Raw genomic sequence first — 12,830 nt, forward strand, 5'->3', positions numbered from 1 at the left:
AGGGAAGTTGCTGTCTAACCCCCAACTCCCCGACTCTAGGTCGATACTGATGAGTTATGATACAATCATAAATGAAGTTTTCAGAAGCCGTCTAAAGAAAGTGTACTTTCTATAGAAAATTGCATTCGTTTCCACATGTCACGTACAATTACTGGCATATGATTTTAGTTGTCTTCAATCATTTGAAATTCAAAAATAACAATATCGCACTGAAAACCAACGACAATATCCAATGTAATTTGATGTTCATATTGTCATCTATATCTTCTATGAACTTCTCGGGGTTTGGGGTATAGTTGTTTTTTTTTCTGTCTCAAATGAGGAATTGAGGTTAGTGCTCAATTTTCTTTAGCCCCTTAATATCTGTAGTTTCCACCCTGTATTCACCAAAAGAAAATCATGGTCAAAGTTTAAACATATAATCATCGTAGCATTCAAATAACAAGAAGGAAAATTGATAAACCGCCGATTTCTATTCTATATCAACGGACGGGTTTGAGTTGCTATTACAAAAGAGTATCATAAAGCTAAGAAGAAGATCTCAGTGGAATCCTAGAACCCTCGTTCAAGAGTTCATTTTAACCTATCATTGAATCCTCATGTTATCCATCTTTGTATTTATATCATGAAGTTCTGAAATCTTTACAAGATTATCCCGACAGGTCCCTACTGAAAGACATAGATTATTTGATTCCAATGGTGTTTTTTGTCTAAGAAAGCAAGTTCTAGATTCTACTATCCCACAACCACCATTAGTTCCTAAGGTGATGCTATAACTTGGTTATACCGAGTGAAAATAAAGCAGAAAAAGTATTTCGTGTTATGATAATTAGGTCAAAAATAGCCAAGAACTTACCGACCACGCATACATTTTAGATAATCTATCTACCAACTTTTCTATTTTTTATTAATGTAGCATTCTCTACTAAAGAGATAGGTTAATAAAGAAATAATGAATAAATTAGGATAGAGTTTGCAAAATAGGAGGTAGAATTTTCGACTTAATAAAATTTACTAAAATCTAAATTATAGAAGTAAAAGAACGTATTTTCACTGTCAAATGCCGAAATGAAAGAAAATCTCCAAGTATAAATTAGATATGCTTACGTCGTTCCGTAGAGGGCTATCTTCTGAACTTTTGTGACATCGGTGCTATCTTGGTTATCCTCAATAAAGATGGTCAAGCTAATCCAAGTCCACATCAATCAGAAAATCTCTTGTATACCAGATAGTTCAATCGAGTAACACAGATAAGTATCAATCGTACCTTCGAACATTCTGAAATTTCACATACTTCAGAACAACTGGTTTTCCCTAGAAAAAATATACAACAAAAACAACTGTTTAGCATACATGACTAAAAAACAATATCTTGTTAAATCGGAGGTTACTAGTTTGTAGGTGCGAGAACTTTACCTTCAGATGATCTGGTGTTAGAACAGCTGTGTCACTAGGAGGGTAGTCGTTGACATTGCTGCAAAGTCATGATTATTAATAAAAATAAAACAGTGGATCGATAAGATCATTTAGCATCCTCAAGAGATGATACAGCAAACCTAAATCCCATGTGCTCCTTGTTCGCGAAAAATTTCACAGTCCTGGGACCTGATAAACGTATAATATTGTCATATTGCTGTGTGAGAACTTACAAAGCAATTTAGTAGATCAAATCAATAAGTAATAATGATACTTGTCTTAAAGAAAGAAACTCGAAATTTATACATCACTATCAAAAATTAAACCTATAAATCAGATAAACAAATTGCACAGCAAATAATGATAGATTAAGCAAAACTTCGAAAGATAAATCAACTAATGGGATTGCACCATTTTGTATTTTTAACGCAGGTCTACGTACTTCATAAACTTATCCAGTTCCAACGAAACGTAAAATCATCTAATAGCTACAATAGTTCACTTCATTGAGATGTTCCGTCAATTGAATGGTCAGATAAGTTATTTGAACCTAAAATTAGTTGAAGGGAATTCCACTCCTGAATGCAAACAGGAAACTGAAAAACCACTCAAACAATGAACGAAGATGATGTGGGTGTGGTCTTGGGCGTTACTTACCCTTAAGTGGACTTGAGCCTATCTCGCCCCAAAAGCTAGCTCAACTTATAAACTCGCCCCCTATCACAACCAATGTGGGACTAACTCCTACAATCTTTCCTTTCACACATTGGGTATGGAAGATTATCTTCCCCCTCCACAATAAGACCTGAACGCCTTTGCTGAACCTCGGATCAAATACCATTTGTGTGTGGCTTTGGATCTTTCTTGCCCTTGGCCTTGAGTATCCTTGAGCCTATTGACCTCGAAAACTAGCCCAGGAGGTGAGGTTGCCTTTCCCTCACTCTTATAAAGCAACCACCACACCCTCCCACAACTTATGTCCAACAAACCATCGATAACACATCGCTACAAAATAGACTCTTGACCCAATTACAATCTTGATCAACTAATTTGCATCTTAAGTGAGATAAAATCTCACCATAACTACTTCATAAAATATCATATATATATACAACTATTCCTATATGAATGTTCTTATTCAAAATGGGTTTTACCTAAATCCTTTAAGAAGTAATGTTACCAAACTTACTGCACAATTTAAACCTAAACACATTGAAAGTTAAAAATCAAAATCAAATTATTTAGTTACCATCTTCTTCAGGTCCATTGATGAGAAAAGAATGAAGTTTAATAACTTGAGTAAAAGGTATATAAATCAAGAGTTGTTCATCAGCATCACTCTCTAGATTCAAACCTTCATCTTCTCTATAACCCTAAAAAGATTAAGAACAAACACCAAAAGCAATTAATTGATTAAATTTCAAATAGAAAAAATGGGTTGTCTTAAAATTTGAAGAAGAAGAAGATGAAGAGATTACTTCTTTAAGAGCATTAACAACAGAATGAGAAGTATTTTGATTGAGACATTCTACTCCAGACCAATCAATGAAGTCAACTATATCAATCTGTAATTTAACCAAAACCAATTTTAAGAAAATGGTAAAGAAAAAATTGTGTAAGTAGTAGTTTTAGGGGATTTAGAAATTAGGGTTTTAGTTACTACTTACTCTAAGAGGGTTAGTGGCTGATTCAGTAGACATGGTGGAAAACACACGCACAGAGAGAGAGAGAGAGATGGAATGGAATTTTGTAGTATACCAACGTAGTATTTGTAGTGGTGTTCAAAACAAACAGGCCAGGCCAGGTTGCGGGCCGGGCCCAAGCAACCCGGGTTGGCTATACCCATGGCCCAACACGGGACCGGACTTGCCCCAGCAGGGTTTATCCGGGTCGGGCTCAACCCGGGTCTGGGACTTCCTTTTACTTTTTGTTATGTTATTATAAGATATAAAATTAAATTAAAATAGTATATAATCTTCAAATTTAATTGAAATAAAACATTACAAATATGAAACTGTAAGATAACAAATCAAAACATTAGAAATTTTACATTTTTAAAAAACATTAGATCTTAGGAAATAAAGTAATGATACCTAAAAGAAAATATTACTTACCTAATACTAAAAGCAAATTAAAACAAAATAGAACTTACCTAAAAGATCCTGTAGTTTCACCTAATATTTATTCCCTAATTTAAAAAGAAAAGATTTTGTTGAACTTAAACAAAAATAATGTTTATGGAACTTATCTAATTCTTTTATATTCTTTAGTTTAAAAGGAAAAGATTATCTAATTTTACATAAGATATAAATCTTTTTTTAAGAGGCATGATTTAGTGAGCTCGAGCTCACACGGTGATTTGTGAGCACGAGCTCCACAGCCGTCCATCTCCATAGATTGACCCCACGGTTGTAATTTTCCTTAATATAAGGAAGTGTAATATTGACATATTTTTAAAGACGCAAATGTCCTCTGATTCTGGTGCTGGTATTATTCGACTGTCTTCTCTTTCTCTCTCTCTCTCTCTCTTTTTTTTGATAAAATTTGGCGTTGGCCTTATTTATTCATTCAAATATTCAGCTACATGAGAGTAGCTCCAATTCTAACACTCTTACAATGCATTGTGGGGGATTGAATTCCTCCCACTGTTTACATAGTTTAAGCATGAAAGCCTCTTTTACTAGATAATGAGCAATCTCATTGTGTTCTGTAGGGATGGCATAAAATTTCACCTCATCAAACAGTTGTGCTTCATCATGTATATCATTGATTATATTTCGAATTTGCCAAGGAATACTAGTATTCTTCGATTCACAAGCTGTTATAATCGATTTCGAATCTCCTTCTATCACCACTCTTCTGTGTGAATGGTTCTTTGCTAACCTCAGTCCCTTTATCTAAAACTCTCTCTCTAAATCTTCTTTATCTAAAACTCAAAAATATCAACACCTTTGGTGAGGCTGTGAAACTGAAACTTGGAGATAAGTGTGAAAATTTTACAATGGACGAATTCTTTCCCGTATTTCAAACAAAGATTGATTAATAAAAACCTTATCAGATTCGGCAAAAAGGAGGTTTTTTTTTGTTGGATTTGAGCCGCGAAAGCTAATTCTTTTCATTCATGAATTTTGACATTGATCAGATTAAACAAAAAAAATAACAAACCCAAGCATCAAGAAAGCGATTGAGAGAGAAAAAATTGTTGAAGCACAAACCCTATAGAGAAAGTAAAAGATTGTGCTTATGCATATGGGGAAGAAGGAAGAAGACGGCAGTGTTGATTAAATAGTTAATTTGGTTGAAGAAGACGGGCAAAAGAAAACCCTAGAACTCGTTAATTAGGCCGAAGAAGATTTATCTTTGTATGGTATTTTTGTAATTATAAATATGAACTAGGGGTTATTTGTTATTGGCTTTAACAACCCCTTGTTTTAAGGAATATACAACTGGCTTTTTAAGGGCATGTGGAGATGGACGGCTCTTTTTAAGAGCATCTGGAGATGGACGTTCGTGGAGCTCGAGCTCACAAACCACCGTGTGAGCTCGAGCTCAATGAATCATGCCTCTTTTTTAATGGGAACCTTTCTTCTCTAACTTAGGAACATACCTAAATTTATGTTTACATAAAAAATTTTACAACTTACAAAAAAATTATTCTCTAACTTCAATATTTTATATTTTCTAGATAATATACAACCTTAATAGGAATATAATTATTTAAAGAAAGGAAGGAAAAGAAAGGTAAAAAAAGAAAGTGACGGACTCAATCCGGACTTTTACCAGGCCAGGCCGGGCATAGTCCGTCGGGCCTAAAATAGAGGCCCAGCCCGAGCCGGGACAGAACCCGGGTTGACCTGGCCCTTTCTGGCAACGAGGTCTAAAGTTCGAACCATCTTATTGGTTCTAATGGAGAACGAGAAGAAAATCGAAAACCGTGATAATCTTAGAACATTCTTTTTGGTGTAGAAGTATTAAAAGGCTCGAAAAAGTGGGCCGACCACAGGCGAAATGCAGATGTGGCGGGCTCTAAATCATCTCTCGAAACAAGGCACATTCAAAGGGAGGCGGTCACATACGGTTACATACATCTGTGACCGACTTTATTTTTCGAGTCATTTAACATTTTTCATTTTAGTGAAAGGTAATATATATGTATCATGTCTAGAGTCTAAAACCCAAAAGACAATAAATTGAAAATGACAAAATGATGCAAGGGTTAGAGAATAAATTGGGCAAATCCCCCATACACATCACACATCTATTTTGCTAAGAAAAATGGATCAGAATCCGTTTTTATCTTTCCTGGTGTTTGGCTATAGCAGAAACCCCCAAATCAAGAGCTACTTGTGTTCTAACCCAGTGGGAAATATGAAGTCGAACGTTAAACAAATTTTCCTCTTACCCCTTTTTCATATTCTCCAAATGGGAGTGATACCCTTACCGAATATACGGAAAAATTAGAAGACTTCTCTGTTCGCCAAACCTCATATATATTCGGGGGAAGCATTAAAAGCACCGCATATTTGTTCAAAGGGTAATTTCAAAGGATCAACGTTATGGGGAAAGCAAAAAAGTTTCTGGAGAAGACAGTGAAAATCTAAAAAAACTCAAACCACACTCCCCTCAAGTCGCCGGAATGGAGCTGCGTCCTAAAATGGGCGGCGACTTCCGGACGTGTTTCTCTCTCCCCCCCTCTCTCTCTTTTTTCTCCTCTATCAGCATCTCTCTCTCTCTCTTCCTATCTCCCTTCTTTTCTTCTCTTTTTTTAATTTTGTTATAGTTCCGGCGAAGGGGTTTTCCCTTTGCCGGAACGCTTCGTCTGGTTTCCGGTGAAGGGAGATCCTCCTTGCCGGAACTTTCGTGAGAGGGAGAGAGAAGAAAAGAAAGAACTATCACCAGAATTCGGCGGAGGTCGCGTATTGGTGGAAGTCGTCGGAATCCGGTGGAGGTCACCGGAGTTCTAGTTGAATAAAAAACTGAAAGGGTGATGTTTGGAGGAAACAAAAAAAATTGTTTCCACCCAAAATTTATTACCTCGAAAATTTAGATGATTTCCCCAGAACACTGGCCTTTCAAAGAAGCTTCTCCAAAGTGTTGTCGCAATTTCCTCCCAAATTTGACTTGAAGGGGAACCAATAACACTTTGAAGGTCGCCTTTAATACTACCCTTTGTTCAGTGGCCCCATTTTACTCTTGCTCCCCAGGAGTACCCATGTAACTCCTGAAACCACCAACATTGCTAACCCCAACCTCAGTATTGGAAGTCTTTACTTAGTTGTATGAAAGATGGGCTTAGTAAAATTGAGAGTGCCCATATAATATAACTTCCTAACCGATAAAACGGCACGGGAAATTATGGGCACCAATAATTCATTCGGTGATCTTTCTTGCCTCATCTCCATACTCCAGTGATGGGAACCACATACAAAACTTTACCGACATCTACGACTACTATTCTTCCATCATCACGATGTGAAAGTGGGACCTACTCGGGGCAAGGGGAATAAAAGCTAAGAAGGACCCCACTTCATTGATTGATAATATGAAATCAATCAAGTTCAAAAAAAATAAAATAAAGTGGAGTACTTTTTAATAGAGAAGTCAGGGACGGAACCAGAAATTTTGCTAGGGAGGGGCCGAATCATTCTAGCCACAAACTTTTGAGATATTTATATACAACATAAAGATTAAACAGAAATAACAATTCCAATCCATTCAAAACTACCACTTAAAAAAATATCAATTCCATTCAAAATTAGCACTGAAAATATCAATTAAGTTTTAAAAGATTAACCAAAAATAAGAAAAATAACATGATCCTACTACATTTTTTTTTTGTTGAAAGAATGATACTACTACACTTGCTAATTTTTTTCTTTAATGTATTAAAACGGAGTCGTCGCTCATTCAAATCTCTGATAAATTTATGTTCTTTCGAATTACAATTCAAGAGACAATCGCTTTTGGGTAATGAGATATTAAAGTTTGGATGAATTGAATTGATTTCTCTTTACAATTGGAATCAATATAAATTAACAACTAAAAAGCAATTGAAACTTGAAATAAGGGTCCGTTTGATACGTTGGAACGTGTGAGTAAGAAAATCAATTTTTTTCTGATGGGAAAGAAAACATGGTTTTTCTTACACAAAATTCATTTTGTTGGCGTTTGGTAGACCATTAGAAAATTTGACTTAAATTTCTAAAAGCACCCATCCTTATACTTTTAGCGCCTTCTTTATATGTAAGCTAGGCGCCCACAGTAGACACAAGATGTGCCTTTAACACTTCCAAATTAAGTCTCATCTTCATACCTGCATTGGATTGATAGAGAGAGAAAGGCAACCGAGAAACCCCTAGAAAAGTTCCCAAAAACCCTAATCCCCAACCAAACTTTGTAAGATGATGATGATAAAGTGACCTTCGGTTTTCCAAATAACATAGTTACAACGATAATTGAAGCAAGTGTATAGAGGGTTAGCTGCCAATTTTGATTTCTTCCAAATATAGATAGGGGTTTCATGTCAATCGTGGAATTAATAGATGGCGACATAACAGATTTCTACTTCCTTAAAATCGAGTCAAATCTCTTTTAAAATCTTCACCATCTTCGTCTTCTATCTTCGTCATCTAATTAGTGTTTCGATAGATCAATTTGTGGTTTGATTTCAGGAGTTAGGGTTTGATGTCGAATTGGGTTAAGGGTTTCGTGAAGTTAGGGTTTGATCGTTCAATCTCAATCTCATCGTTCAATCTCAATCTCAATCTCATCGTTCAATCTCATCGTTCAATCTCATCGTTCAATCTCATCTTCAATCTCATTAGTTCAGTAGTGAGAGAGAGTTTCAAAATGGGAAGAAGAGTAGAGAGAGCGGCCAACCGCGGAGGGAGGAGAGAGAGCGCAAATTTTTGAAGGAGGGTGAGAAAATGGATTTCACATGTGCAGAGTGGAAAAATATTGAGGCCTCTTTTCACACTTTTTTTTCCGACGGAAATCAGTTTTCCCATCATTTTAGTCTAACCAAACAGCAGAAAATCGATTTTCGTACGAAAATCGATTTTCCTACCCTATTTTCACATGTATCAAACGGACCCTAATAGTAACTTGAAATAACCTAAACTAAAAACAATTGAACTTTGAAATATAGAAATTTAGAATCCTGAGTGGTGGAAGTATGGAAGTAAGATGAGATCATTAGGTCATTGAGTGGTAGGAAATTAAATTGGTTGGTAAGGATCTACATTGGACTTAAGTTTTAGATTGAGTTTGGACCATTGGGTTAAGGTTTAAGAGTAGAGGGGCCAAAGATAAAAGAAGATTGGACATAGGTGTTTTTGGTGGCAGTTACTTGGAAAAGTTTGTGGGTCAGGGGGGCCATGGCCCCTCCTGGCCCACACATAGATACGTCCCTGAGAGAAGTCAAGCTGGCCAAATGGTGTTAGAAGCTTGGAAAAGGGTAAGAGGGTTAGAGAGAGAAAGAGACCTGAAGAAGAAGAAGAAGGATGAGCAGTAGTAAAGGGTTAGAGAGAGAAATTGGTCGTCGTCTTCTCTTCTTCTTTGCTTTTTTTTTTTTTTTACAGTCAGTCGTTGAACTGAATTATATTCTCCAGTAGTATTAGTAATTTGGGCTTGGTGTCGGATGGACTAGTATTAAACTCTAGGCCAAATAGTTGGGCCATTTTAGAGACGCCCATACAAGTATTAAAAGCGCCTCTTTAGGCGCCTTTAATACTTCCTCGACTTTTTTTTTTTCTCATCCGTTGCCTCATGGCTCACATGATATTTCTTTTTTTTCATCCATGAAAAAGTCCAACAAGTTGGACTGTTTGAGATCTAAGTGGGAGTCAGTTGTTTAGGGGGTGTAGTAGGAGGTATAACTGGAGGGTAAGGTACACATGTCCAAGAACCTAAAACAGTAATATATCCATTTAGGACATGACTCACTTATAAGCCAGCTCCTTTGTATCTCCATTCCAACCTTCAAGATGCGGATCTAACGGAGGCACAGAGCACGGGTTAGAGGATTTATCTGAAATACATGCGGTGAGCCTAATATAAGCTCTAGCATTACAACACCAACACTCCACATATCATACCTACAAAAAAAATATTAAGTTGACGGTAAGAGAAATGTACCAACAAGTGAAACGAACTGTTTACATTTTATATGGTAAGCTAAATAGACTACAATAATAATTTTGGCCGCGGCTTTGAGGAATAAAGAAAATTTTCTGGAGAATAAAGACTTTTCTAAAAACTAGTCAAATAAGATTGACTTTTTATGTTTCTTTTTATTGCTAAGGGGCTTCTAATTTTAGAAGATGCTATAAAAAAGGCTCCTCCATCTCATCACCTCTCTCTGCCACTTCATCTTCTCGACACCTCATCATCTTCTCCGGCGAAAGTCGCCGGCCGGCCAATTTTCCGGCCGGCGATCTTCAAACATAAATTTTCTATTTTTTCCCTCTCTCCTCTCTCTCTCTCTAATTTTTTTTCTTTTTTTCTTTTTTCTTTTTTCTCTCTCTCTAGAACAGATCTAGAGAGAGAGAGAAGGCCTGTTCGTGCACGAACAGACCTTCAATGGAGAATCCCATGGGGATCTGTAAATCTACTGAAATTATTCATCTAATTACTTAAACAGAGGAGGAAAGTAAGAGAGAGAAAAGAAATTGCAGAGTAAATAATGGAGGAATTATTGATGGTGATTTTAATGGAGTTTGACATAAATTGAGTAGATGGAGGAGGTGTATGATAATAAAATGGAAAGTAAGGAACAATTGGAGGTGGTGGCGGACCTGGGTAGTAACTGTCACCGGGCGGTGGTTTAACTTGTCCTCCGATGGCTTGACCTGGTGGTGGAGGAGATGAGTATAAGTAAGGCGGAACTGAAGATGATGCTGGTGGGGGAGGAGATGAGTATAAGTAAGGAGGATTGTTTGTTTGAGAAGGTGGAGGTGGGCAGTCGGAGGAAGAGGTAGCCGGTGGTGGTGGTGATGGAGTCGGCGGTGGTGGTGGTGGTGAGAGAATAGGTTGACATGGGTTTTCACATGCGTCACACATTGTACATTCAATTTGTTCTTTCCTTGTTGCAGTTAGAGTTGTTGTTGATGAATTCAAAAATGAGAAGATCATGAGGATTAGGAAGAGAGAGAGTAAAGTTTGTAAAGGATTCTCCATTTTTAGAGAGAGAGAGAGAGAGAAAGTGGATTTCCTTTGAAACCCTTTTGAAGACCCAAAGAACAAAAGTGACTCAGTAGTGAGTAATATTCTGTTCGTGAGAACTGACATTCTCTCTCTCTAGATCAGTTCTAGAGAGAGAGAAAAGAAAATAAAAAATTTAGAGAGAGAGGAGAGAGAAATTTTTTAAAAAAAAAAATTATGTTTGAAGGCCGGCCGGCGACTTTCGCCGGAGAAGATGATGAGGTGTCAAGAAGATGAAGTGGGAGAGAGAACAGATGAGATGGAGGAGAACTTTCAAAAAAATGTACTCAGTATTCCCCATAAAAATTTATTCCTTGGAGAATTTTCAAAAAAATCTGGATTCCCTCGAGAATTTATTCCCCGGAGAATTTTCTTTATTCCCCAAAGCCGCGCCCATAATTTTTCATATTCAAATTACAATATAACGCTGTTAACTGTCGAGGAGAGAAGGTTTGACATACTTTAGTGTTATGTTCCTGGGCTCCTAGAACCATCTGCCATTTAGTAGAGCTTCTGGAGCAGTACACTCGTGCGTCTGTTCAAATCTGAAAGTGGAAGAAAGAAAACAAAAAAAAGCCATAAGACAATGAGATTAAACACAACCACTAAAGACTTAATTACTTCATTATAGAAGGCCAAAACAAAGTCGAAAAACAAAAGCCATAAGACAATGAGATTAAACACAACCACTAAAGACTTAATTACTTCATTATGCGAAAACTTATATGGCAATTGGTATGCCCGTCAACTGATTGTCTTAGGAAAGAATGGCCTACTGGGAGTATTGTGCAAAACGTTGCAATTACCAAAGGTTGTAAGAAAAAGAAATTTATCATTTTTTCATGCAAAAACTGCATGTCTTTGCAGATGATCTATTTTTTTTTCGGGAAAGCAGGAGAATCGAATATGGTACAACTGAAACGTATTCTTGACTCATATGCTAAATGCTCGGGACAACTTATAAATTATAAAAAGTCTTCTTTACATTTTAGTTCTAATATTGATATTGAGGGAAGAAATATGGTGTTGGGAATTCTAGGGGTAAAAGAGATGAAAGAAGATGATGCTTATTTGGGTAACTATTTGTTGCAACCTAAACACAACATAGCTTCTTATGAGTTTATTTCTCAAAAAATTGATAAGAAATTAATGGGGTGGAAGAGGAGTTTATTATCTCATGCATGAAGAACTACACTCCTTAAAAGTGAGTTATCATCTATTCCTATTTACTTCTTATCGACGAATATACCACCACAACCAGTTATTGAAGCTATTGAAAGAAAACAAAGGAACTTTTGGTGGGGGCATGATATGGAAAAATCAAAGATGCATTATATTAATTGGAGGAAATTGCAAGATAGTCAAGCTGAAGAGGGTTAGGCATTCGCAACATGGGTTTCGTTAACAAATCAATGGTAGGTAAACTACTATGGAGATTCATTACAAATCCGGAGGCTACTAAAAATACAAGTACCAGTACATGGAAGAGTATGATGACTATGAGACAAGTTATTGCAGATGGAATGTGTTATTCTGTCGGGAACGGTAAAACCATTAAAATATGAGACGACCCATGGATACCGAACATTAGAGGCTACAAACCAGGGTTAAAACACAATGAAATTGATGTCACCAACCTCTTCTTTGTATGTGATCTATTTAACAGTGAAGGGTCGTGGAACAAGCAGCTGATCACATCGGTCTTTGACTCACTATCGGCGACAGCTATATTGCAAATCCCGTTGTCCAAAATTTTCGTTGAAGACAAATTAATATGGGTGTTTACCGAGAAAGGAGAATTCACCGCCAAGTCGTTGTACAAATCTTTTTCAAAATCGCTGCCTTCAACCTCACATCAGATGGAGTTACCTAATGGCCTCACATGGAGAAGAGTATGGAATAGAGTAAAACTAGCCCCCCGAGTACAAATGTTCGTATGGCAAATTCTACGAGATGCATTACCAACGAAGAAAAGATCCCTACGATTTAATTCACAAGTATCCAAGCTTTGCTCAATATGTCAGTTAGAAGATGAAGATGTGGATCATATTTTTCGGACTTGCAGATTCGCAAGGGAAACATGGATGGCAAGCCCGTTGAACTTGAGACTCGAAGGAGGTAAAAACTTCATGCATACAATCTGTAAATGGATCGAATGTGAAGAAGATGAAAGTATTATTACAAAAAGAATTTACGTAACATGGTTCATATGG

At 36.7% G+C, this 12,830-nt stretch overlaps 1 protein-coding gene and 1 long non-coding RNA gene across 2 annotated transcripts in view; one reads left to right on the top strand and one right to left on the bottom strand.

Moving 5' to 3' along the window:
- Window positions 1-12,830, top strand: part of LOC147555162 (uncharacterized) — a 69,215-nt gene that overhangs the window by 17,107 nt on the left and 39,278 nt on the right. The window lies entirely within an intron of this gene.
- Window positions 93-3,166, bottom strand: LOC147555164 (PITH domain-containing protein At3g04780-like). The gene is made up of 8 exons (XM_086661678.1): window positions 3,084-3,166; window positions 2,895-2,981; window positions 2,666-2,789; window positions 1,557-1,605; window positions 1,417-1,474; window positions 1,268-1,314; window positions 1,108-1,185; window positions 93-377 (listed from the first exon to the last, which is right to left on the bottom strand). Exons 1-8 carry the CDS (start codon window positions 3,114-3,116, stop codon window positions 332-334), a joined length of 522 nt encoding a protein of 173 aa, XP_086517804.1. The 5' UTR covers window positions 3,117-3,166; the 3' UTR covers window positions 93-331.

Source organism: Eschscholzia californica, unplaced genomic scaffold (genome assembly GCF_041429995.1).
Source record: "Eschscholzia californica isolate CP2 unplaced genomic scaffold, dmEscCali1.0.p SCAF_2, whole genome shotgun sequence".
NCBI lineage: Eukaryota > Viridiplantae > Streptophyta > Magnoliopsida > Ranunculales > Papaveraceae > Eschscholzia > Eschscholzia californica.